At 44.6% G+C, this 25,254-nt stretch overlaps 1 protein-coding gene across 4 annotated transcripts in view; it reads left to right on the top strand.

Annotated features, from left to right (window-relative positions):
• TOM1 (target of myb1 membrane trafficking protein) overlaps window positions 1-24,832 on the top strand; it is a 33,363-nt gene extending 8,531 nt beyond the window's left edge. The window contains exons 2-16 of one of the 4 annotated variants that reach the window (XM_035126694.2): window positions 816-900; window positions 3,497-3,575; window positions 4,026-4,175; window positions 5,047-5,181; window positions 6,818-6,964; window positions 7,601-7,717; window positions 7,952-8,085; window positions 8,199-8,232; window positions 8,703-8,811; window positions 9,262-9,382; window positions 14,899-14,974; window positions 17,176-17,238; window positions 22,020-22,079; window positions 23,214-23,253; window positions 23,698-24,832. In XM_035126694.2, coding sequence (XP_034982585.2) covers window positions 816-900; window positions 3,497-3,575; window positions 4,026-4,175; window positions 5,047-5,181; window positions 6,818-6,964; window positions 7,601-7,717; window positions 7,952-8,085; window positions 8,199-8,232; window positions 8,703-8,811; window positions 9,262-9,382; window positions 14,899-14,974; window positions 17,176-17,238; window positions 22,020-22,079; window positions 23,214-23,253; window positions 23,698-23,846 — 1,499 coding nt within the window. In that variant the 3' untranslated portion in view covers window positions 23,847-24,832. The remainder of the gene's footprint in view (window positions 1-815; window positions 901-3,496; window positions 3,576-4,025; window positions 4,176-5,046; window positions 5,182-6,817; window positions 6,965-7,600; window positions 7,718-7,951; window positions 8,086-8,198; window positions 8,233-8,702; window positions 8,812-9,261; window positions 9,383-14,898; window positions 14,975-17,175; window positions 17,239-22,019; window positions 22,080-23,213; window positions 23,254-23,697) is intronic. The other 3 variants (XM_035126696.2, XM_035126697.2, XM_035126698.2) reach the window with 3 other exon arrangements.
• Window positions 24,833-25,254: the final 422 nt, after the last annotated feature.

Genomic DNA, 25,254 nt, shown 5'->3' with positions numbered 1-25,254 from the left:
GTATATTTGGAATCTTGCCTCTTCCTCTCTTCCATTCTCAGTTCCGCTGCAGCTGCCATTTATAAAGCCTGGGACTTTAAATCTCATTACAATGAGCTGGAAAAAAATGTTTTAAAAGATTGATTTGTTAAAAACCCAGAAGCTTTTCTTTTTGGTATAATAGATGTAAGTGTATTTAAAGACCAGAAATCTCTTGTTATGTATGCAACAGCAGCATGAATGGCATGTGCTCAGAAGTGGATAGCTGATACAATACCAACAAAGGAAGTATGGCAGACGAAATTAATACAGTGGTACCTCTACTTAGAAATAACTCTACTTACGAACGGAGCTCCGTCCGCCATCTTGGATGCGGTTTAGATAGGATTTTTTTCTACTTACGAATTTTTAGATAGGGTTGCTTCGACTTACGATTTTTTTCTCCCAATGCATTCCTATGGGATTCGGCTTACGATTTTTTCCGACTTACGAATGTGCGTTCGGAACGCTTTAAATTCGTAAGTAGAGGTACCACGTAGAGAAATGACAAGATTAACAAACAGAATAAGAGATCAGGATGAAAAAGTATTTAAAGAAGTATGTTTTATAGATTGTTTCGACAATTATTGTAAACATATTAAAAAGTTAGCAGTGATAGAGTAAATTCAGCAGTAAGAATTACTGGGATATAAAATGGTGAAAAAGAAGATATTGGGGGAAAATAGTTTCCTCCATTGCAGGGGGTTGGACTATATGACCCTCATGGTCCCTTCCAACTATGATTCTATACTTCAAAAGCAAATCTAAGGATGTTGTCTGTTTTCTTCCTCCTCCAGAGAAAGCTACTGATGGCTCCCTACAGAACGAAAACTGGGCCCTCAACATGGAAATCTGTGATATCATTAATGAGACAGAAGAAGGGTAAGGAAGCCAGTGCTGCTTACAAGACAAGTGGCCTTATCCATATGCTTGCACATGCTCACTGACGGACTTGCATCAGTCTACGCTAATGTGTATGAGTGGGAAAAGTGTTCAGGGAAAAATTGCTTGTGTAGGGGTTGGCAATGTAAGTCATTAGTCTTAAAAGCCCAAGTCCCTTGACACCTTCAGAAGAGAATGCTGCCAGAGCAACGTTCTGCTTGAAGCCGGCTTTTGTACTGCCAGCTGCCAGATATACCATTAGCTCTTTCCCGTAATTTTTTTACATAGCATTAAACTCTCTTGCATTCTTTCCCTGGCATTTCCTTTTTTTGTTCTTTTCCTTTTCTCACACAGCTTACTGCTTGATGGGTTCCTTCTTTATTGGCCTCCTTTCCCTTCTCCGTTTCTTTCTCTCTCTCTTTCTCTGTCTCTGTCTTCTTTTCCCTCGCTGGGAGTCTAATACTCTCCAGGCTGGTGACTACGGAGACAGAAAAAAATCTCACCTGGCCCCATTCAGTGCTCTGACATTACGCAGTTCCAACTGAGGTTCTCCCAGGTATACGGATAGTACAGTAATAGCAGAGAGGTGCAAAGAAGTCTGAAGTTTCCAATCCATCCAAATCCTTCATTTCCCCCTGCCAATCTTTTGTCTCTCTCATGCACATACCCTGAACAACCCAGCTTTGAGGCATCCAGAAATCTGAGGAATGCCAAACCCATCCATGCTGAACACTATAAATAACTCTCAGTGGGCTCGCTGGCGACCTCAGGAAGGGCAAGAACAACATGCAATAGGAGTGGTGCCTCTATGGAATGCAGCTCAGTGCTTACGTGGCTGCAGATATCTCCCCATACAGAAAATAAAGGAAGCCGTCTTGTTCTTTTGATTATTGCAACGTGGTATGGCTTTGGGCTGCATTGTCCTGTTTCTGTCAGCTGTATCTCCTCGCGCCCGCCTTGGAGCCCCTATGTCTGTTCCAACCCTAGGCCTTTGTCCCACCATGAGCCCAGCATGACTCACTCACACACACTTTTGTTTTTCATACAATACCATTGTGGCTCATTGGGTCTGTTCTAGTAGGTTCCATATTTTACTTGGACATTGGGGGGAAATGGATTTGCATCCTAGCTTAGCTGTGGGCTTGGGACCTATCTCAGGCTAATGAATCCCCATCTTTTGTTGTGAGAGTAAAAGATGTGCATCTGATGATGTGGTCTAATCCATGGGCGGTTGTTTGCCTTTATTTGTTTTCGGGAGATGCAAGGTTCATTGGTTTAATTTTTGTTAGCGGGATAAACATTGTGAAGCCCTTTTAATATGCTAAGTGTCATTGGTGATGTTAATAATAATAATAATAATAATAATTTGTTATTTATACCCTGCCCATCTGGCTGGGTTTCCCCAGCTACCCGGGGCGGCTCCCAACAGAACATTAAAAACAGAATAAAACATCAAACATTAAAAACTTCCCTAAACAGGGCTGCCTTCAGATGTCTTCTAAAAGTCAGATAGTTGTTTATTTCCTTGACATCTGATGGGAGGACATTCCACAGGGCGGGCGCCACTACCGAGAAGGCCCTCTGCCTGGTGAAAGCTAGTAATCCTATTCCTGACTAGTTCCAGGTTTGGGGGGGACCCCCAGCAAGCTGCAAGCTGCTGGTTCACCCCCTCACCACAACCATGAGTCCTCTGGCAGCACTACCAGGCAACAGCACAGTAGTTGGGGTTCGATTACCACTGGGTAGCCCCCAACCATCATTAACTGCTCTCAAAATCCACTGCCTCCTAGCATGGTTACATTTGTCTTCTGCTTCTCTTTCTCTATACTACAATGCATCTCGTTCCACCTTCTGCCCCCACTCCTGCCAAAAAAAGCCCCACCCCACAACACAGTGCCTTGTGTTGAAAAGTTTGTTAGGTGTTGCTAAAGTTTTGGGTTTCATCCAGAAAGCTTGTAAAGTGTCAAAAAAGCAAGACATGCCAAAATAAATAACGGTTGTTTGGTTTGTATGTCTTGCTTTCTGAATTCTTCATCTTCATCTTCCGTTCACAATTACTCCTGTAAAGCTACTGGTGGAATGGATCTCAAGCTTGCAAAATGAATGTGCTCTTTGAAACAGGATATTCTTCAGTAGGTGGGCTGTTTATGTTCTTCTCTGATTTTGCCCAAGACTGTCCCTTTCTGGCATGCTATATGATATGACTCTTTCATTTCATTCTGTAGGAGACAACAATATAGGACTTTACCTGGACATGTTTCATGAATAACACTTTCCCTTGCACATCTTTTAGTTACTTAATTTGTATTAAATTTCTATACCTATCTGTATCTTGCTCTTTGCATTCTTTGCCGTTCTTGTTCCTGTTGATATCTGCATTTCTGCCTCTAATTCAAGCAAATACACTTTGGGGATAAGATACTGATATTGTGGGAATGGCTAGCATAGCATACTCTATTGGCTGGTTGAATTGGGTAGGCTTCTTAACAGTAGTGACTGAGGAACAAAACGGATGAAACCTTATGGCCTGGCAAATTCCAGCTGCATATTTTGTCTCTGTTCCAATCTTTTGTAATCTTGTTTCTTCTGTTCTTAGCCCCAAAGATGCTTTCCGAGCCATAAAGAAAAGGATTGTGGGGAATAAGAACTTCCATGAGGTGATGCTGGCTTTGACAGTGAGTATGATGCCCCTTTCTCAAGAAGCACAAGAACCCATCAATTTCTTCCCACCCACCGACCCAGCAGCCTTCTGCATTTTCTTCTTGCCATCTGTTTCAGGGGGAGTTTTAGGGCAGGGTGCCATTATAATCATTTGATTCTGTTTACTTCAGTAGTTAAAACAATGACAGAGATAGTCTGAAGGTATATAAAATAAAATAAAAACCTTTGAGCGGGGATGTTAAATCTTGGATTAAGCAGTGGGGAAGCGCCAAAAGACTACAAAAATATGTTGTGCGTGTTTGATTTAGTCAAAAGCAAGTGGAAATACCCTGGGTACCGAAACATATCCTTATGCCTGCCTGCCACTTGGAACTTTTGCAGTGGATATACTGATATTTCCAGTTGGGATTGCATGGGAAGGAGGACCTAAAACACCTTCACTGAGATCTTATTTGGTTCTACAGGTCCTTGAAACATGTGTCAAAAACTGTGGCCACCGCTTCCACACGCTGATTGCTAGCCAGGATTTTGTGGAAGGTGTGCTGGTGCGAACTATTCTTCCCAAAAACAACCCTCCGGCCATTGTACATGACAAGGTGCTGACCCTCATACAGGTGAGTGCATGAGATGAGTTGCAACAAGTGTGCACAGTTGCCTTCCTTCGCGGGCAAATAACTCCCAGCAAATGAAACAGAAGGGAGCAAAGGATGTCAGTTCAGACGTAAGTATACCCCAGATGGGCGGGGTATAAATAATAAATTATTAAATTATTATTATATAAGTATGGCAAGGTGCTACTTTGTGCATTAATCTCTCTAGCACAGTGTCTGCCCCTACCATGCTGCATGCGAACAGTGACACAGAATTAAAACGTGAGCCCCACAATATATATAGTTATTTTGAGTCTGAACCTGGGCTGAGGCACACACCCAGGTTTTTTTCAGGTCTGAGTGTATTCTGTTTCTTAAAAAGTAAAAAATTACACTCTTTACAATCCAAATCCTCAGTCCAGAAAAGTTGAATTCTGCAACACACACACAGAGAGAGAGAGAGAGAGAGAGAGAGAGAGAGAGAGAGATTCAATTTGCATAATATAATTTTATCTCATTTGCATAATGTGTTCTGCATATGCTGTTTTGCATAATGTATCCCTGCGTCGGACGAAGGAAGGTAGGAGGAAGAAGAAGGCAGACAGGGCACTGAAGCCTGCTTTCAGCTACCAAACATTATTCAGCCACTGCTGAAGTTTCAGCTGACATAGTTGACACATTTTTTAATACATATATTTGAAGCCATAAGGCCTAGAAGCTAAATAAACAAATAAAGCAGAGATTTTCAGGAAACTTGAATCCTGCTCCCGATACCACATTATGCAATTTTTCTGTGCTCTTACAGAGTCTTAGCAATAACACACCCTGCTCTTCTCCCCCATGAGAATTTAAGAAAGGGAAGACAGATTATGAGACCTGTTTTCTGTCTCTGCAGTCCTGGGCAGATGCATTCCGTAGTACACCAGACCTGACAGGAGTTGTGGCTGTTTATGAGGACCTGAGGAGGAAAGGCTTGGAGTTTCCCATGACTGATCTCGATATGCTCTCACCCATCCATACACCGCAAAGGGTAAGGTTAACACTTTCCTTTCGTCACGAGGGTCTTTTTAAGCCCGTAGCTCCTGAAAGAGCATAAGGCAGCCTTGCAAATAACTCCACAAAAGTTACTAGCCTGCAAGCATATTTACTAGCTTGCTAGGGGCTGGCAAAAGAGAGGCAGAGAGCTCCATTCCTCTTGCACCAGCCTGCTGCAGTTCTGTTCTAGGGACAGAGGAGGGGGGGGTTCCCTCTCTCCTTTGGCAGCCCACTTAGTTTTCATGCTTGGGGGAGAGATGCAGTGAGCTACTGCCCCCACCTTCTCCGCCATCCAGTTCACAAGCCTGCATGGAATCCCAAGCACTCGCCTGCATGCTGTTGCTTCTTGTCTATGGCGACGAGGGAAGGGCTCAGGGCCGGCTCTAGGTAGAGCCCTGGTGGCGCGGTGCGCCAGGGCGCCGGGCCGGTAGGCAGGGCACTGTGTGGCAAAGCCGCGCAGAAACCATGCTGCGCCCTGCAAGGGTGGGGCGCCAGAGCGATCTCCGCCCCTCAGCGCCAGGGCGCCCAATCTGCTCAAGACTGCCCTGGAAGGGCTTAAATACAAAGCCAGTCAAATGTGAAGAGTGAAGAACCATAGGGAAAGGCATTTGCAGAAGTGGAACAAACTGAGAGTCCAGATTCTGTGTTCAAGATAAAGTGTAAAAAATTTGAATGTTCCCTGCATTTTCAGCAATAATGTATGCACTGCTGTTGCATTCAGATATAATGCAGATAGGTTTATTCGCTATTTTATAAGATACAGCAACATTTGGATTATTGGAAACATTTGGATTTGTCTGAAATGGTTTCCTACTTCACAATGGTGAAGAAAAGCTGGCCTGAAAGGTTGGACCCTAGTATATTTTCAGCCGTTTCTCCATTAGTACAAGACCTAATTCAGTCTCTTCAATTTTAAAAAGCAAGCAGTACATTGAGGGTTACTAGAGTCCTCACTGCACATACGGAGATGAAAACCTAGTTTCCGCCAGCTCATTGGGACCTGTGGCTGGGGTGCGTCTCAGTGAGGGCAGTCTGTTTTGGAATCCATAGAGGAGGATTAACGGTCAGCCCAGAGAATGTAAGGAGGTTGGTGGGCTTCATGTCCAGCTCGTTACTGGAAAGCCATTGTGGCGTAATGGCTAGAGTATTGGACTAGGACCTGGGAGAGCAGGGTTCGAATCCCCACTCAGCCCTGAAGCTCACTGGGTGACCTTGAGCCAGTCACCATCTCTTGGCCTAACCCACCTCACACGGTTGTTGCATGCATGAAATGGGGAGGAGAACCATGTATACTACCTTGAGCTCCTTGGAAGAAAAAGGTGCCATATAAATGTAATTAATAAACAAATTACTCGGAGGAACACCAAAGAAAGTAGAAAACACCGTAGAACAGGCATCCCCAAACTTTGGCCCTCCAGATGTTTTGGACTACAGTGCCCATCACCCCTGACCACTTGTCCTGTTAGCTAGAGATCATGGGAGTTGTAGGCCAAAACATCTGGAGGGCCGCAGTTTGGGGATGCCTGCCGTAGCTGGGTGAATTAATAAAGTTGGAATAAAAATAAATATCCTTTGCTTTTTTCAGCTCTTACTGAACCGCTTTCTCTTTTATTTTACGGATTCCTCTCTAGACCGTATATACCTCGGGCTCCCCTACCGGAGGGAATTCACCAGCAGCAGACTCTCCTCAAGCAATAGAGTCTATTCTGCATCCTGTGTCTCTCCCTGTCTCTCCAGGGGCCACCACAGATGCCCCCATCACACCAACACCAGACCAGGTAGGTTCAACTTCAGCGTAATAGAGATGGGAAGGCCTGGAGGGGGGGGGGAATGGGAAAATTGGGGGGTGGGACCTGTTTTTTCCCAAAGCCATTTTTTCCCCAGGAAAATTTGGGGGGGGGGGGACCACAGTTTGATATAGTTTGAATATTCCACACACTTTTCCAATTTTTCCGGGTTTTTTCTAGGTCTTTCCATCTCTACAGTATAGTGATGTTGTTGCAATACATCCAGCTTGGGGGGTCCCTCCCCCCCCCCCGAGTTCCACAAGCCATTCAATTCCTTATATGGAGAAAAGACTATTTCATTAAAAGGAACCCCGGTTCTTCCATGGTTGCAAGTTCCACAGTTACAACAGTAATGAAAATGTGCCTGAAGGAGCACTGTCAGAGGTCTCATTTGTTTAGCAAGGGTATGGCCAGGTCCTAACACACACACACACACACACACACACACGTATGTATACACAGATATACATCACAGGCAGCAGGATGGGGGAAAACCTGTCTCTGGAGAGATCAGATCGTACTGGGCTAGGTCAATCAGTTGTCTGATAATACAAGGTAATTTCCTTCGTCCTTCTCTGAGAGTGGAAAGCCCAGCTGGACTTAATGGGTGGGCGTTTGTGCTTTCAGATTGGGAAACTACGCAGCGAGTTGGAAGTGGTGAATGGGAATGTGAAAGTGATGTCTGAGATGCTCACAGAGCTTGTGCCAGGACAAGCTGAAACCTCCGACCTTGACCTGCTCCAGGTAGGAAGCGGCTGCAACACAAGTTTGCTTCTGCTGCTGTGAGTAAGGACTTAACTTGGTTCAGGCCAGCAAGTGCTGAGGTGGGCTTAGCTTATGCCGACAAAAATAACCCATCGTGCCAGTGACTTGAGCAATAGGAACGGATTTTTAGCCCGGGCTGGTTACTAGCTGCCACTTGTTAACCTAGGCTTTTTGGTTCAGTTTTCACAATGTACGTTTTCTTACCGCGGGTAGGAACTGAACCGGACATGTAAAGCGATGCAGCAGCGTGTGCTGGAGCTGATCCCCCGCATCCTCAATGAACAGCTAACAGAGGAGCTGCTCATTGTCAATGACAACCTCAACAACATTTTCCTGCGCCACGAACGGTATTCCCATGCCCCTCCCCTGCTCGTTCCCCTGCCCTCACCTCCTTGCAAGCAAAACAGCTTGTGTAAGCCTTCCACCTGAGCCCATCTGCTCACCTCTCTCTTTCTCATAGGTTCGAACGGCTCCGATCTGGCCAGCCTGCTAAGGTGAATGAGTGTTCCTTCCTTTTAATGCATGCTAACAAGGTTTTTGATGCTCTGTTGAAAGCCGCCCAGAGTGGCTGGGGAAACCCAGCCAGATGGGTGGGGTGTAAATATATTATTATTATTATTATTATTATTATTATTATTATTATTATTCATGTTTCTTAGAAGGGTAAGATAGTCCTCAGTGTGGTGGAGTCAGATATTTTGTCTTATTCTTGGTGAGGCTGATTCCATTATTTCCAAATTTCTCAGACTATTTTGGGTGATGAATGGTGTCTTAGATTTCCTCAGTTATTCAAAACTCATGGCCTCCTGAAGCAGAACCATGTTGGGGAGGCTCGGCCAGATGGGTGGGGTATAAGTAATAAATAAGGATAATTTTATTGTTGTTGTTGCTGTTGTTGCTGTTGGTTAGAAATGCTGTGAGAATAGTTTCAAAATAATGAAGCAAACTTTCTGTCTCTTTAAAGCAGCTAAGCAATGCAGAAAATGCAAGCAATTTGGTTGATGTGGGACCTAAAGCAGTAGAAAAAAGCCCAGAAGCCGCCTCCACGCTTTCATCTCAGCTTGCAGAAATGAGTGAGTAACTTACCTGTTTCCCTTCTGCTGTGTCGTTCCCTTTTCTGCCCCCTACCCCAGCCCCATGATTCTGGGAGCCACTAGCTCACCTGTCTTCTAGCTTCTGTATCTTTTCTTCTTTATGTCCCCCCAGTCCTTGCTTTAAAAACTTCAGAATTAATTTAATATAAGGTAGCAGAATCAGTCAGGTCGAGCCAGCAAACGTATGCAGATGTTCATTACTTACCCTGATAGTAGCACTTGGGATGGGGGGGGGGGTTGGAGGGAGGGGAGAGGTGGCTTACAGAGGAGGCATGGCGCATGCAACCCTTCATAAAATTATCCCTTCCGGCAAAAAGAAATGAAACCTCCTGTGATCCTATTTTCAGACAGGTAGTATATCACATTATGCTTTGCTGATCGGAACGTGCGTTAGATGTTACCTTGTTCCTGACTTTCTACACCTTGCAGATCTGGGTTCCGGGAGCGTCAGTGCAGGACTGCAGTCCCTCAACAATTCTGGCAAGCTGGAGGAAGAGTTTGACATGTTTGCACTGACCCGAGGCAGCAACTTGGCCGATCAGCGCAAAGAGTAAGTGACAGCACCTGCTGCGGCAAATTAGGTGTTGTATACAAGAGTTGCATGCTGGCTGTTCAGGCTTAAGAATGAATGTTCATTCATTCATACCCGAAACAAGAGAAGTTATGCAGGTTTGCATAATGTATAGAAACAGAGGAATTTGGCTTTTGGTGCAAAATATGATTTATATCCATGCAGAATTTTTATTTTATTTTTTCAAATGCAGGACTTATTTTGCTAGAAACTGTGGCCCTCTGCCCCTTGATATTTTTTTCCATGTGCTTAAGCAAATGGATAAGCCCTAAATTCTAGTGTATCACAAGTAGGAAAAGGAAAAACTGAAATCCAGGGTGCTTGTCGGATGAATAGTATGTTTAATAAGAGATACGAAACAAACAAGCTTGTACTCAGCATGTGTCGTTGAAGCCCCCTAGGGACTTGAGTGCCAGTACAGAGTCCTTTGGGGACAAATAGTTTCTATTTTCAGTGAATCGCTGTTAGATATTTTGTTTTCCAAACTCTGTTGGCTCAGCCCTGCTTATGCCCAGTTTTTCTGGATAGGAAAAAGCCTACATGTTTGTCCCTGCTCTTTTGCCGGCTTCCATTTCCCTTTTGCATGGTTGCTTGTAGCGCAGGAGTGAGTCTTCCAACATCACACCCATCTTTGATTTTCCAGTCTGAATGTTCTTTGGTGGTGGAGTTCCAGATTTCAAGAGCAGACTGTCTGTACTGTTTAAAACCCTGGTCTTTTAGGAGACGGATTTGTTTTTGTTTTGTTTATTGCTGCTGTTTTCCATCCCCACCAGAACTAATGAAGGCAGACTTGAATTTTCATTAGCATTTAACTCTCTCCACTACTCTTTTTTCCCCCCTTGTTGTCATTCTTTAATGGCTTCCAGTAATTTTAGCAGCAGTGAAATGGATAATTTATTGTTAACAGTGTGGGCCAAATGGAGAGCAGAACTGTGTGTCAGTGCTGCAGAGAATACTCCAGGAGAGTAAACACCAGCTATACCCAATACTTGTATTTTGTTTCTTATGGTGGCCCATGCTGGTAGCCTGGAAAAGGAGAGAAACCTCTTCTTCTAATGCACCTACTGTACTTAGCATTGCTTCTTTCCATTACAGAATTCATATGATTTTTATATTTTGCTTTAGTATTTTCTTGTACAGTCCCCAGAGGGAAATAGCTATTGCGGTACTAAGTAAATAAATGCATTTTAAAAAATTCTCTGGGGTAACCTAGAGTGAAAGTCTCTAGATTTTGGAATCTCCCTTTTCTCCTTAGTTTTGAAAACAAATCTCACACATGCAAAAATGACTTGAACTATTTTTTTTTGGGGGGGGGGGTTAAAGCAAGGAATGAATATTCCTGTAGAGAGGAGGTTTACTTTTCCCTGCACCATACATTATCTGTATCTTTAGTCACATACCTTGTTTGCTCCTGCTGTCCCAGTTACAATGATCTAGATTTCTTGAGAGCCAAAATGTAAGAGTAGGCCAAAAGGTCTCCAATGAAAACTTTTTGTGGAACTTGGAGACAATTTCAAGGATTCACATCCTTATGCCTTATTTCACAGCCACCACATGGCAGTAACAGCTGGGGCAGTCAGTGTTCCTTCTGACAGCCACAGTCTTTTCCCCCCAGAAGCCTCTTCACATGCTATACCATGATGTACCATTGAGCTGTGGGGGTTTCTGGGAAGAAGGGCCATCAAATGTTTTCCCCAGAACACTCCCCCTGTGCAACAGGACATCATGGTGGAACATCAAGGGGATGAGGAATTGATGGCCAGTGACTACTGAGTGGATCTTGGCTTGAAACATTCCCCATCTCCTTTACTTCCCGCAAATAGGATGAGCCTGATGCTTCAGCTAAACTCTACGAGGAAGTTCCTGAGGTCAATTTCACCTCAGCCATGAATTCACCAGTTGGCTTCAGGGCAGCCACTATTCTCACAGCCTCCCTTTCCCCCTCCATCCCAAATCTGCAATATGGGGCTGGTTATAATTACGACCTATCTTTCAGGTTGGCTGCTTGAAGGATTTCTGGTTAAAATTATGCAGAGCACTCTGCGTGCTCAGGAAGTACTATATAATGCTAAGCATGGTTATTCTGTAGAGGACTTAGGTGTGGAAGATCTGGTCTTTCCATTGTACTCTGCAAATTCGGCCTTGTTGTTCCAAAACCCACAGATGTGTCTGAGGGAAAAGTCCTAGGCTCGGTAATGCAAACCTGCAAGAAGCCTTTCAGTGACCCCTACTGATTGTAGAAACAGATGTTTGTTTTGGGCATGTGCGGTTACGCTTGGGCACGAAATGCACTCCACCCCAAACACTTAGCAAACCGGGCTGCGAGCCAGCATCCTTCTAATTGCCGTTGCTGCAGCTCTTTCTGCCGCTGAAAGGGCTTATAATTCTTGACTCACAGATTGCCCTCGCAAAGAGCCAGCCGAGTTCACCAACTGAAGGAAGCACACCAGACACAGGGAGAAGGATGCTGTGAGCCTGTGTACCAGGCTGTCCGAATGTTCTCAGCAAATGGTTTGCTGAGTGCGGAGTGCAGTCGAATGGTGCAGAAACAAGGCAGAGAGCGAGAAGGCTGGAAGCAGCTGATCTTATGCTGAAACCCAACCTCTTGGCGCACACTCCGGCCACTCTCCTCCCAACCCTGGAACTGAGCACTGTTAACTTCTCCAGCAAAACCTGATCCTCCTGTGACGAGTGTGATCTTTCCGATAAAGAGGCTCCTTCTATTTATTCCTCTTTCTCCCAACTGGACTATCTGCCTCCTACTTTTCTTGCCAGCAAGCCATCTCAGGACTGTCTCTTCTACAGCCCCTCATGCTCTCCTGTGCCTTTTTCCCCCTCCCTTCCTGCGACTTTGCTTCCAGACCGAGACCCCTTTTGTGGACAACCACCACAGCTGGCTCGTGCGTCTTCCCAGAGCCCCATGAACATCTGTCTGCAGACTTTCTGGCAGCACCTCAAACCCTTCTTGCCCTTCTGCCTCATCAGCGGCATGGTGGTGGCACTCTACTTCATTCTTGACGCCATTGTGCACAGCGGGCCTTTCACGGACGAGCTCTTTTTTGAAAAGTTTGAGCAAAAGTGGCCCAACCCCTTGGCCCCAGCAGGGAACAGTTCCCGGTGACCATGGGAGGGACAGAGACATGGCTTGGGGGAGCTCACCACTGGGATATCATCGTCCAAGGAAACTTTGGCCTTCCTGTGTAAGAAATAATCTGCATAGATTGGAGGGTGGGGGCAAAGGGTTGGCGGGGTGGTCTTGAAACTGAAGGTATTTCTCGCAGGAAATGGGGCAGTCATGATATTTGAGTGCAGAGGTATTGTTGTAGCTGTGCATGCACTGATTAATCAGAAACAGTTACATCTGTCCAAGCCCATCTGCACCGCATACGTTTGCCCACTGTGTCTCTCAAAACAAAACAGAAATGTGGAGGGATGTAGAATGTATTTTAAGGGCATGTGCTTAGGTAGAACAGAAGTGCATTCAGATTTATATGCATGTCACAGTTCTGCAGTAGCATAGAAAAAGTGCAGAAACAGTGAGTGCAGAATTTAGTTTTCTGAGAATCCCAGCTTTCTCTTTTCCCCCCCTTTTAATATATAAATGGCAGTTTTCTAGTCCCTGTGTCTTAAAAGCTCTGCTTGAAAGCGTGGAGGCAATGTTTGCAGAAATCTCAGGAGGTGGAGAGGTGGTTGGGTTAAAGCTTCAGTGTCCACCATATTTCCTTGACTCCACTCATAATTAGCAATACCAGGCTAAATCATGCAAGATTGTAAAGATCACAGCATCTGTTGTACAAAATAAGAGAAATTATGCATATGTACTTCATTTGAACAATATAGAGTGCAGAAATTTTCTTGGTCCAGAATTTGGAATGTCTGGGCACAAAATGTTCTTTTTAAATTATTATTACTGTATTATTATTATTATTATTATTATTTACTTACTTCTACACACAACTCTAGATGTGTGGTGTATATTAGCAATGAAGGAGTTGTGTATGGTCTGAGTATGCTAGTATGCCTATATGGGATAATCTCTATTTATAGCCTATCCCTAAGGTGCGTGATAGACACATTTCCTTATATCATTTTACCTTCCTTCAAACCCTCGAGGGCAGTCCCTCTTTATGTTACAGGTTGAGATGGAGAGAAAGGGTATGCCTAGAACCTCTTAGTACATGGGTGAGCTTGGGTTTGACACCAGGACCAAGACTGATACTCACAGTGCTAGGTCATGTTGCAAAATCCACAATAAACTCCCAAAACTCATGGAATATTGGTGCAACTTTAGGGCTGTTTCAGTGGGATCTCTAACTATGCATACCCCCCGTGTTTCTCCGAAAATAAGACACTGTCTTATATTAATTTTTCCTCAAAAAAACCACACCATGGCTTATTTTCAGGGGATGTCTTATTTTTTTCCTCCTCCTCCTCCTGCCGCGGCTGGCATTGCTGCTGCGCCTATCACTATGCCTTATTTTCAGGGTATGGCTTATATTCCTTGAATACTTAAAAATCCTGCTATGGCTTATATTATGGCTACATCTTATTTTTTGAGAAACAAGGTATATATGTGTGTGAGAGAGCTAAGGTAGTATAATAGCAAAAGCTTTGGGTGTAGATATAGATGAGCCATGCTAAAATCCACTGTTCAGCCATAATGCTCACAGGGCATCCTTTTGGGCAAGTCACTGGTTCTCAGACTAACCTGCCTTGCATGGATTTGTTTATTATTTGTTTATAAATTGCATTGCTCACTTTTTCATGCATTTATTTGAGCACTCATGGCAGCCAAATAGATAATCGTCACATTTGTTGGGATTCCTAAGTACAACTGAGTCGTGTTCCACTGGTTCAGACCCACTTCAAAACGGGCAATGTCCAGGTTCCACCCCCTGGAACCTGGACACCTTTTATAACGCTATAAACTTTTCCATGGCTGTCTGTGACTATTCACCACCACTCCCCTGCTCTTGCCCTGGTGCTCTTTGTTTCTTTCTCTGTTTCGTCAAGTGATCCCACCCAATCTGCATCACATATTAGACCTGATGACATCACGGTGCTGCAATTGATCCAATTGGTCTATGAGCTTATGTCACAAAGGGCAAAGAGTGTCCATTTAGAAATAAGTCAGTGCTTCATATAATGACCACTTAGACTATCCTAGCCCATTGGGGCTCTTGTTAGCACATGTACATCCAGCCTGAAAAATTGCCGAATGGTTAGTAAGTGTCCTTTGAATATTAACATTTTCACAGAAATTATCCCAGCTTGGCCCTGCTGTCAATGAGAGAGTGTGTGGGTTGACGTTCACCAAATTTCAGTCGTTCTTCCTTATGACAAAGGATGTAAACAATCCTGTGTACGTAGGAAAAGCAGGACCCCCAAGCACATCCATTTTCTATATCTAGTTTCAAAGACGATGCCATAGCGCATAACCTTCAGTAGCTTCTCCGCTTGGTTTTTTCTCTCTTTGACCTGTTTCTCTCTTCCAGGGTGAAATATGAAGACCCTCTGGCCAGGCAAGGACTAGCTGGAGCCTTGGATGCCCGGCAACAGAACACAGCAGCGGTGAGTTGCTAACTATAAAGGTATTCCATGACCACTCCATGGAAAAGATTAGCCCCCTGCCTTCCCAAGACATCAGCTGTAGGTCCATGTATACCACGGTGCCCTCCGTATGAGGCTTTTGGGGGGACTACAACTCCCAAAATTCCTGACTATGGACCATGCTGGCTGGAGCTAGTGGGAGTAGTGTTAGGTTTCTGTTGTCTCACCGCGCAGCTATTGGACGGTCACAAGACTGTGTTTATGTTTTCAGCAGAAGGACTGCTGGAGTCACGGGAGACGGATGTTTGTATTCTGTTTCCTGCCACTGGTTTTTTCCCTGCTCTTCTCTCGGACATGAGAAGACATGTTTGCTTTCTGTCGTTTCTAGACTTAGCAATAAAGTAGTTTAGTGCACACCTCGTGGCTCTACACTGTGCTTAATATCTCTGTGAGTATTCTGCTACGCGTGCCTGAGAGCTCGCCAGCCTCAGGTCGTAAATCACCTTTGGGACAGGGCAAGGGGCGTGCCGGTATGCGGACCGGAGGGGGATCGTTCTTCTCCCCTCCCCCCACGCCAGTTCCTGACCTAGGTCATTGCTCACTCAGTTCATCAGAGCAGGTTTGGAGGTTAATTACATAGTTTCGTGTATTTTCCTATCTCATTAACACCTAAACATGGACTCACACATCTCCCCTGTCCCCACAGCGATAGTGGCAGAACATGCAACTGCACACTATTAAATCATAAGTACCTAATTGTACAAGGACCCAGGTGGCGCTGTGGTTAAATCACTGAGCCTAGAGCTTGCTGATCAGAAGGTCGGCGGTTCGAATCCCTGTGACGGGGTGAGCTCCCGTTGCTTGGTCCCAGCTCCTGCCAACCTAGCAGTTCGAAAGCACGTCAAAATGCAAGTAGATAAATAGGAACCGCTACAGCGGGAAGGTAAACGGCGTTTCCATGTGCTGCTCTGGTTTGCCAGAAGCGGCTTTGTCATGCTGGCCACATGACCTGGAAGCTATACGCCGGCTCCCTCGGCCAATAATGCGAGATGAGCGCGCAACCCCAGAGTCGGTCACGACTGGACCTAATGGTCAGGGGTCCCTTTACCTTTACCTTTTTTACCTAATTGTACAGCACAAAGCAACAACAAGCAAGCAAGCAAGCATCAGCATATCAAGCAGTTTATTTAAGAATTCAGTACATACAGAGAAATAGTAACGTTTTGAAACAATTCTCGATCAATAAGACGAAAAAGTAAAAATAATAATAATTCAGTAATACTACAGCCATTTTCAGTTACTGCTGATGTGTATTATGGTTCTGAGCTGTAACAAGTTAGTAGCAGCTATCAAAATGCAAGATGTAAAGCCTTAAAAACCTGCAACTAAATAATCATTTTAAAATCACAAAAATACAGTAAAAAGAGGTTGTGCATGTATGTAATGTCTAGGGGATCCACCCAGGGGCTAATACAGAGGTGGGGAGCCTTTTCCAGGCTGCATTCCATCTTAAGAAACCTTCCAGGGGCCACAAGCCAGTGATAGGATGGGCTTGCAGTGGTGGGACCAGAGGCAAAGGTGGGCAGAGCAAAGGATATGACTTGTGCCATCATATTGTAGGCTACATTCCAGCCACACAAAATTAGAGGTTTCTTTTCTCTTTCTTGTCTCTCTGTCTCTCTGTCAAGAGATATTATTATAGTCCAATGGGACATTCTAGCCAGGCAAAGCCACTTGAGAAGGGTGTGGAGCAGTCTGGCAAGGAATGCAGCTGGATTAGCCCCTGGGCCCGATGCATTGTTAAGTATATGAGGTTGGACTAACTATGATCACACAGGCTTTAAAATCCTGCTTGTTTTCAAGGTCTGGGTTAGAAGGCTTGCAGGCCATCCTTCTTCAACTCAGACCTTCCCATCCATAGGGAAAGAAACTGGTTTAGGGTTTGCACACCTTTCCGTCCCCGGAGGCAATGCAACTATATCTTTATGGTCATAAGCCATGAGCTCGGTTGGGGGGGTTCTCCCTCACTCTGTTTGTGTCTCAACAAAAATGGGGAGGAAGGAAATTTCCCAGCTCTCTTTAATTTGTAGGAGAGGGGGGGGCTGCTCTCCCTTCTGAGCTCACGAGCCCTTTATCCTGGAAGGCGCCTGCATTTCTCCCTACCCTGCCCCACATTTCCCACCTTTTCCAGCTGCTTTGAAAGCAAACTCTCTCTCAACTAGCCAGAGCCAGGTGCTTCCACTGATGGAGCCCCAATCGCAAACTGGATGATGCGCCAAGGAATGGTGAGAATGTGTCGCTGCCAAGGAAGAGCAAAATAGAGGCTGCTATGCAAGGGTGCGGTGTTGGCTGAACAGTGTGTGGGGACAGACATCAGAGAAAGTAATGTGGCTGGGCTGGAAGTCAAGCAACCTCTCCCAGTAATAGAATCCACAGTCCGTAAGGCTTCATGGACTGGAGAAATCTTAACACAAGGAAAGAAAACAAGGAACCGTTTTTAAGCCTTATGTTCTCATCAACATAGTGCAATGGTGCAGAATATTTTCCCCTCTAAGGGGAAGGATTCCCTTGGAGGAAAGTACAGTAGTTTGTGGCTGCATGCCCAAAGTGGGCAGGACCAACACAGAGAATGGATGGGGCTAAAGCACGCATATTTAGATACATCACATGCTTTTTCTCTGACACACATGCCTCTACTTTGCCTTCCTTGTTGTGCACTGGGAATAGAGTATCTTCATCAGCACACAGAATTGAAACATGGCAGTCTGGCCAGGAAGCCAGTTCAATGCAGGTTGGGATAGGGATATATACTGGAGTGCCAGAAGCAAAGAGAGGCCTGGCTGCATATGTCAGGAAAACTCCTGACATGTCCTGGCTTCCGGGTGTAAAAATGGTGCTGGGAAAATTTTGCCAAATCGTAAAAATGTAAGGGAAAACCTGGATATATGAAAAAGCAATAGAAACAGCTCCAAAAGCTTAACACAGGGGTCAGAAACCTTTTTCAGCCATGGGCCGGTCCACCATCCCTCAGACCATGTGGTGGGCTGGACTATATTTTGGAAAGGAAAAAAAATGAAATCACAAATAACCCAGAGATCCATTTTAAATAAAAGGACACATTCCACTCATGTAAAAACATGCTGATTCCTGGACCGTCCATGGATGATTGGGCCACATCCGGCCCACGGGCCTGAGGTTGCCTACCCCTGGCTTAACATCACTATTTGGGGGGTATGTTCAACAACAATGCTTAAAAATTTTGGGGTCTTCCTTAAAAAGCTCAACAACTTTGTGGATGTCAGGAATTTTACTTTTTGAAATCTGGCAACCCTAAGCCTGGCAGGCTAGAGATTTTCCATTCTTTCCTTAGTGGAATAAAAACTGATCTCTGAATCTATTAGTATAACCTCCCCCCCCCCCCAAGCCTCTTTCAGCCAGGCATCTTGTACCCATGATCCGTTGCTGTCTTTTCCTCCTGCACTGGAGACTAGAGATGTTTCTCCCACCAGGTGAGAACATCTATGGGATGATGGGTTAGTACTACTGGCCAGCTCTTAGGTTGCCACATCACAGAAGGGAGCTCATGCATGACACACCATTTTCCATATCCTCCATGCAGCACCAACATTTCAGGATTCTGCCACCCAATAAGAGCCAGCTCAAGGGGAACTTACACTCGTAACTTGATCAGTATTGGGCTGTCTGTCATTTTTATTTCTGTGGTTCCAAATTCAATATATACAGTTGAACCAGTGGAGGGAAATGGCTACAGGATTAGAAGACCAATTGAGATGCTTTGTCCAAGGTGTGCCCACACACTGTACCAACTGGCTTGTGTATGCCTCTCTTCCCTCTGTCTTGGAAAGCTCTTCTAGGGACAAAGGAGATCTTGGTTTCGTTTTCTTAAATTGTGCCACTCCATCTCAAACCTCAGCACATCTCCAGTTATGCTAACCAGTCTGGTGGAGGCTGGGCAGATAAGAGCTTTTACCTTGGCAGAGGAAGGAAGGTTAGGCAAGAATAGCTCAGGCTCTGAGTAATGGCTTTAAAGGGATCTTTTCTTTCTTGGGTGAGATGGAGTTTGACATTTTGCTTTTACACTTTTTCTTTGATTTGGAAGCAAAATTTCCTACACTTAATAGCAAGAATCTGTTCGCTTTTACTTCTGCTTAAGGTAACCTATGGGAATTGCTAGTTGTTCTCCTCTGCGCTCTGTCTCTTTTTTAAAGCAGAAATTCCTTATTGCATTTAAGAATCTCTGAATCTGGGAGATCATCTGAGTGCTGGCGAGGACGGGGGGAAGCACTTCTTCACAGTGAAAGGGGAAACCTCACTTTTGAAAATTCATTATTATGGAGATCACTTTTTCCACCTTGAGCAGCTTCCCATAACTTGGATTAGCACAGGGTCCAATTTTGGAAGGAATCGTTGTAGGAAGCATGACTTTCTCCTTGCCATAGCTACTTCTTCCTCATTTCCTGGAATTACAGTATAATTCCAGACAATCCAGTGTATCACACAGGCTCTTCCCTTCTGTTTAGGATGAAGACAGAATTCTGTTAGACTGCATATACAGGTTATATGCTCAGTAGCAATAGCTCAGCTCTTCACCTAAAATACCAAAGAATTTATGCATGGCCTTCTGTTTCTTTTTTCCAATAGATTTTATTAAAGTTTGAAAAAGGTATACAATGGTTAATATCAAATACCCAAGACACTAATCTAAATAAAAACACAATCCAAAAATAGATTTAAAAGAAAAGAAATAAAAGAGGGAGGGAGGGGAGAGAAACAGAGAAAAGAATAGAACTTCTGATTCTTCGTCTGTCAGCTATATATAGAAAAATATTCAAGACATCCACTCCAGGATAACACCCAACAATTCCTCTTTCTATAAACCAATAATTTCTTCAATCCTCGTGCAAATCCACTTCAATTCTTTTTCATGCAAAGGAGTTTCCAATCTTTAGTAAATATTGACAATGGTTTTTCTCTTAATTGCACACGTCAACTTCACCCTCTCAGCTAAGTCCAATAGTCTTAGCATGGCCTTACGTTTCCATGGGTGTTAAGATTGTATGAGATGCTTTCCTGGGTCCCACCGGGGTCCATAAAGTGATAATCCAGCATTTGCTTTCTAGCCATAACTAGAGGTCTGCTGCTGACAGTTCACAAGTAGGGCATAGGAAGGTCATGGCCATTAGCTGCTCTGTGGTTTTAAGCATCTTGAAGGTGGCATGCCGGAGATGAGCAGGCACATTCAAGTACCCAAGATTCAGACATGCAGGAAGGCAACCTCCAATGCATGCCATTCACTGAAGATAGCCAGGAGTTCACGGATAGGCCAGGTGGACCTTGCATGCCAGTCCACCAATTCTGGGCTTACCACCGGACCCAAGATGTGCTCCAAATTGGAGGTGCAAGCATAGCAATTTTCTAAAGTGACAATATGAAGGGTGGGGTCCAGATAGCATTGCATTTAACAATCTCACTGAATTTTACTTTAAAGTGAAACGGACCCGTTAAGAACAGGAAGGGTGAGAGAAAGTGAATGAAGAATCCTTAGCAGATCTGACATGCCACATCCCAATTCACTCATAATGATGTGCCTGTTTCAGTGGTGGCAGAGAGAGCATTGAGTGGCATTAGCATCAGGAAGTGGTGGCAAAATGTTAAATCCACTGAGGCATTTCCCTGTGGCACTGGAATGTGGTTCAGCATGTGCAAATTCGCTGCTTTCAATAAAATCAGAAGTTTCCGATCCTCTTAGACAGGCACCCCCGAACTTCGGCCCTCCAGATGTTTTGGACTACAATTCCCATCATCCCTGACCACTGGTCCTCTTAGCTAGGGATCATGGGAGTTGTAGGCCAAAACATCTGGAGCGCCGAAGTTTGGGGGTGCCTGCTCTTAGATTTATGCAGGAAAGCTTGAAAAACAGGATGGTGTGTCCTGAATTGACCAGGAATGCAAAAGACTGCAATATTGATATTTTCGAAATGCCGTGGCTACAGGGATTTGCTCTGTGGTATTTGAAGTTCACTGGAATACATTGCAGCTTGTGATAGGCAGCTTGTCGCAATTCACCAAAATCTAATCCTGGATTTTAAAAAAAATGTTTGCCCCTTCTTAGTGTTTCATGCTAAGAATCGAAATAAAAACTTTTTTCATGTTGTGTTAATAAAGACTAAAAATCAGCTAGGGCTTCCCAATTGGTTTTATTCTATTTATATCCTGCCCTTTTTCCCAAGGTGGCATAATATTAGATAATACTGTGTATGCACGACAGATCTTGTGGCTGAACAACTTTGCCATCTTTGAGGGTCACTTCTGAAACTACTGCTTAATTGATATCCCCCATGAGACCCAGTCCGTGACGTAGCTGTTTATCAGTGTCATTCATGGTCAGGTGTAGGCCTAGGCCATTTGAAAGGTGAACCTGAGAATCATCTAACCATTCTCAAGTGATGTTGGAATTAGATAAATAATAATAATAATAATTTTTTATTTATACCCCGCCCTCCCCAGTGAGAGCCAGGCTCAGGGCGTCTGACATCAATAATGTTACAATAAAACGTAAAAGAAAGAAAAACAATTGATTAAAATGCAGATTAAAATACAATTTAGACTTAAAAAATGGTTTTAAAATGCAGCCTCATTTTAAAATGGCCCAGATCAAAACCCAAAGGCCAGGTGGAACAGCTCTGTCTTGCAGGCCCTGCGGAAAGATGTCAAATCCCGCAGGGCCCTGGTCTCCTGTGAGAGAGCTTTCCACCAAGTCGGGGCCAATACTGAAAAGGCCCTGGCCCTAGTTGAGGCTAATCTAGCCACCTTATGGCTCGGGATCTCCAAAATATTGTTATTTGTGGACCTTAAGGTCCTCCGCAGGGCATACCAGGAGAGGCGGTCCCGTAGGTACGGGAAATGGATTCCCATCAGATACTGGTCCTAAAAAAAAGTGCTGAGTAAAATAAGCAGCTGTCACTTAAGAGAGCATTTTTTGCAAGGATGGGTTTCATTCATGCTCTTCCCTGCCTTTCTTTGTTGTTTTCTCTTTCTCTGCCAGGTTCCCGTCCCCCAAGCTGCCATCATGGAAGATATTGAGCAGTGGCTCTCTACTGATGTGGTAAGTAACATAGCCAAAGCACATACTTGTTAGTGATGGCTGATTATGAACGTACTTATTAGGTGAGTGGTAGAGCCTAAAACCCCAAAGAGCTGCCACCAGTCAGTATCTACAGTACTGAGTTAAATGGACCAGTGGTCTGACATGGTATGAGGCCAGTTTTCTATTTTTAAATATCTGTAATAGATGCTTAGCAAAGCTACCTGGAATCAGCCTTTGGGTGTTCTGTCTCTGGAGTTGGGGTCCTAGCTCAGGGGTAAAGCACATCAGAAGGTCACAGTTTCACATCCCTGGCATCTCCATGTAGGGCTGGAAGATGCCTGTTGGAAACCTCCAGATGTTGTTTCCAACTCACATCATCTCTGATCATTGGCCACGCTGGCTGGGGCTGATGGGAGTTGGAGTCCAACAACATCTGGAAGGCACTACATTGCCTGCCTCTGCGGCAAACTTCACTGAGCTACATGCATCAGTGGTCTGGCATGTCATTATGCAGTTTCCTTTGCTTCTAATGCCCCTTCCCATTCTTACTACTTTGCAAACTACTATAAGCACCTGATGCTTGCGGTATATTGAGCTAAGGTGTGGTTTGCATCGCCACACTATCTGCCATGGGTCATTTCATTTCCACACACCCCAGTCCAGGGTTACATCATCATAAACCCCAAACATGACCTGAGTTTTCAATTCTCAGATAACTAGTTTGCCATGAACAAAATGCAGGCAAAACATAGCTGAAGCTGCCTGCCACAGGAAAGTTAGTTGTGTGAATCAGCCTCCTCATTTACTGGCTAAAACAGGGTCTGCTTTTTCCACTGCCCTGGAGTCTTGTCTGTTCTGACGTTGGTGTAGAACTAATTTCGCTGCATTTCATCCTTTCTGAAAGGCAATGGCTGTTGTTTGACTAAAATGGTGGTTTGGGGAAGTAGACTTTTGCTATTCATATGTCATCCTGTTTCTGCCTTAAAGTGCTATCTGTTTCTACTGGTATGGGTGAAGGAAACCAAGGCGAGTAAGCACACACTAGATCCCTGTCCCAATAAAAATGGAATTTTCTGTCCATGTAATTAAGCCCTGCACATTTTCATATGATCTGCCATAATTTCCACACTTCCTTGTGTTCTCTTTTCTCAGGGAAACGACACAGTGGATCCAAAGGGAGTCACCAGCGAAGGCAAGTTGCTAGCAGACCCTGTGCCCTGCCTTTGAGGGTTACGTTTCCAATGAATTCTTGCAGGCATGGGATGTTGTCTGCTGATTGATTCCATGTCTACTCATTTATATATATATTTTTAAAAAAACATTTTCTATGAATGAGCAATCTGTGCAAATGGCTTCTCAATCTTTGGGATTTCTGAAAAATCCCAAAATGTGGCTCTCCTTGCACAGGTCTGTTGGGATGTATTGCTCCCATGTTTAATCATGTAGAAATGTCCTGCATGAAGGCGTTGTGTTTATAATTGGCACCCCTGAACAGTGAATGTGAACTATCAATCTCCAAAGATATCTGGAATTACACATTTTCCAGTCCATGGAAACGATTACATAAGAAGCAATGCTCACGGCTCTTCCAACTCTGATTTGATTCCTCCTTCTCCCTTTTCTTCTTCCTTGCCAGAGTTCGACAAGTTCCTGGAAGAGCGAGCAAAAGTGGCAGAACGGCTGCCTACACTTCCCAGTCCCCCGACTGGAGCTCCTTCCTCCAACAGCAGCTCTGGCCCTCCGCGGAAGAAGGACAAAGAAGAGGAGGCGATGTTTGCTTTATGAACCCTACTGTGGACTGGTGTGCTGTGGTTTCAAGAGGACCTGTGTGCTGCACTGCACTCCTCTTTCTTGGGGTGGGAGAGGAAGGAAGCAAAAGGAGAGTGTGTTGGGGAAGAGACACCTTTCCCCCACCCCACCCTTTCCTCTCCTCCTGCCTCCTTTTCTAGGCTGCTTTGGGGTTAGATTAATCATTGCTGCATTTGGGGGTGCAAGAGAGAAACAAGCGGGAAGGGTTTGCAGAGCTGCCAAATGGGTCGCCCGGTGAGTCGGCGGGCTTGGGGTTCCTCCTTTGTGGGCAAGACAGTTTCGTTGTTCCTTTCCTGATGAAGAGACTATTAAGAATCCATGCTGGAAATAGCTAGTGGGATCTGTAGTTTCTTACCAGCCCTATAGGCAGCTGCACTGCGTTGTAAAACCGAGCAGCTCCCCTCTCGTCTATGTCTTTTCCATCCTTTGCCCTCCCCTGGCTGAGCAGGAACAGCGGAAACCCTTTTTAATGACCAGAGAACACTTTTGGGAGTAGGGTAACAACCCGAGTGGGCCTCTGTTATAACACTGCCTATTGCGTAAGGACTGCTTTGAGAACACGCAAGTTCACTGTAGCCAGCCCAGGTACCTGTCTTATGAAGCAACACAGGGAAGAAGGCACATGTCTTCTCAGTGGTACCAAATCCTTCTAAAACTGGGCTCTTCCTGCCTCCTAAACAGGAACATCCAGGAGGCAGCCTCTTCTGAAATTAATTCATACGGCCCCCATTGATCATGATCTCTCTTTCCCTGCCATAACCTTCCCTTAGAGCTCCTCCTCACAAGCTATCCCTCTTCGCTGCAGAGGCTGGACACTTTTTGTGCATTATCAGAAAACACACCGAGGAAACAGCGTTCACTGTGTTAATGGGTGGAGCTCGTTGGGGTGAAATACTGAATTATTCCATGTAACTGGGAGACTTGCCTTTTATATTCCTTATTAAAGACAATATTTGACTTCACTAGAGATGTGCGTGCTTTCACTGACGTTTGGGCCTTGGATCCTGGGGTAAAATGCCATCTTGCAAGGTGGGGAAGAGGAGGAGCAGGAGGAGATTATGGGCTTCTGAGCAAGAAGAGATGGTGGCTCTGCATCCTCAACAGAATCCTGTCTGGGATGGCAGTGGAAGGAAAGGAACAGTGGTGCTCTTGCTGGTATCAGACACCATCTGTATTTACTACTAGAGCCATCACATCCAAACTAAAAATAATTTCTCTCTCACTTTTACTATTTTATTTCATTTCAAAGTTACACTTCATCACTCAACAGTTATCATCCTATTCTACAACATCGATGAATTCCCACTCACCCAACCTCGGTGTTTATAATTGCAATTACATGAAATTGCGTTTTAAAAATCCCATCATACCCAGTTTCATCCTT

The sequence above is a fragment of the Zootoca vivipara genome, chromosome 10, assembly GCF_963506605.1.
Source record: "Zootoca vivipara chromosome 10, rZooViv1.1, whole genome shotgun sequence".
Lineage (NCBI taxonomy): Eukaryota > Metazoa > Chordata > Lepidosauria > Squamata > Lacertidae > Zootoca > Zootoca vivipara.
This window is presented reverse-complemented; position numbering and strand designations above follow the sequence as displayed.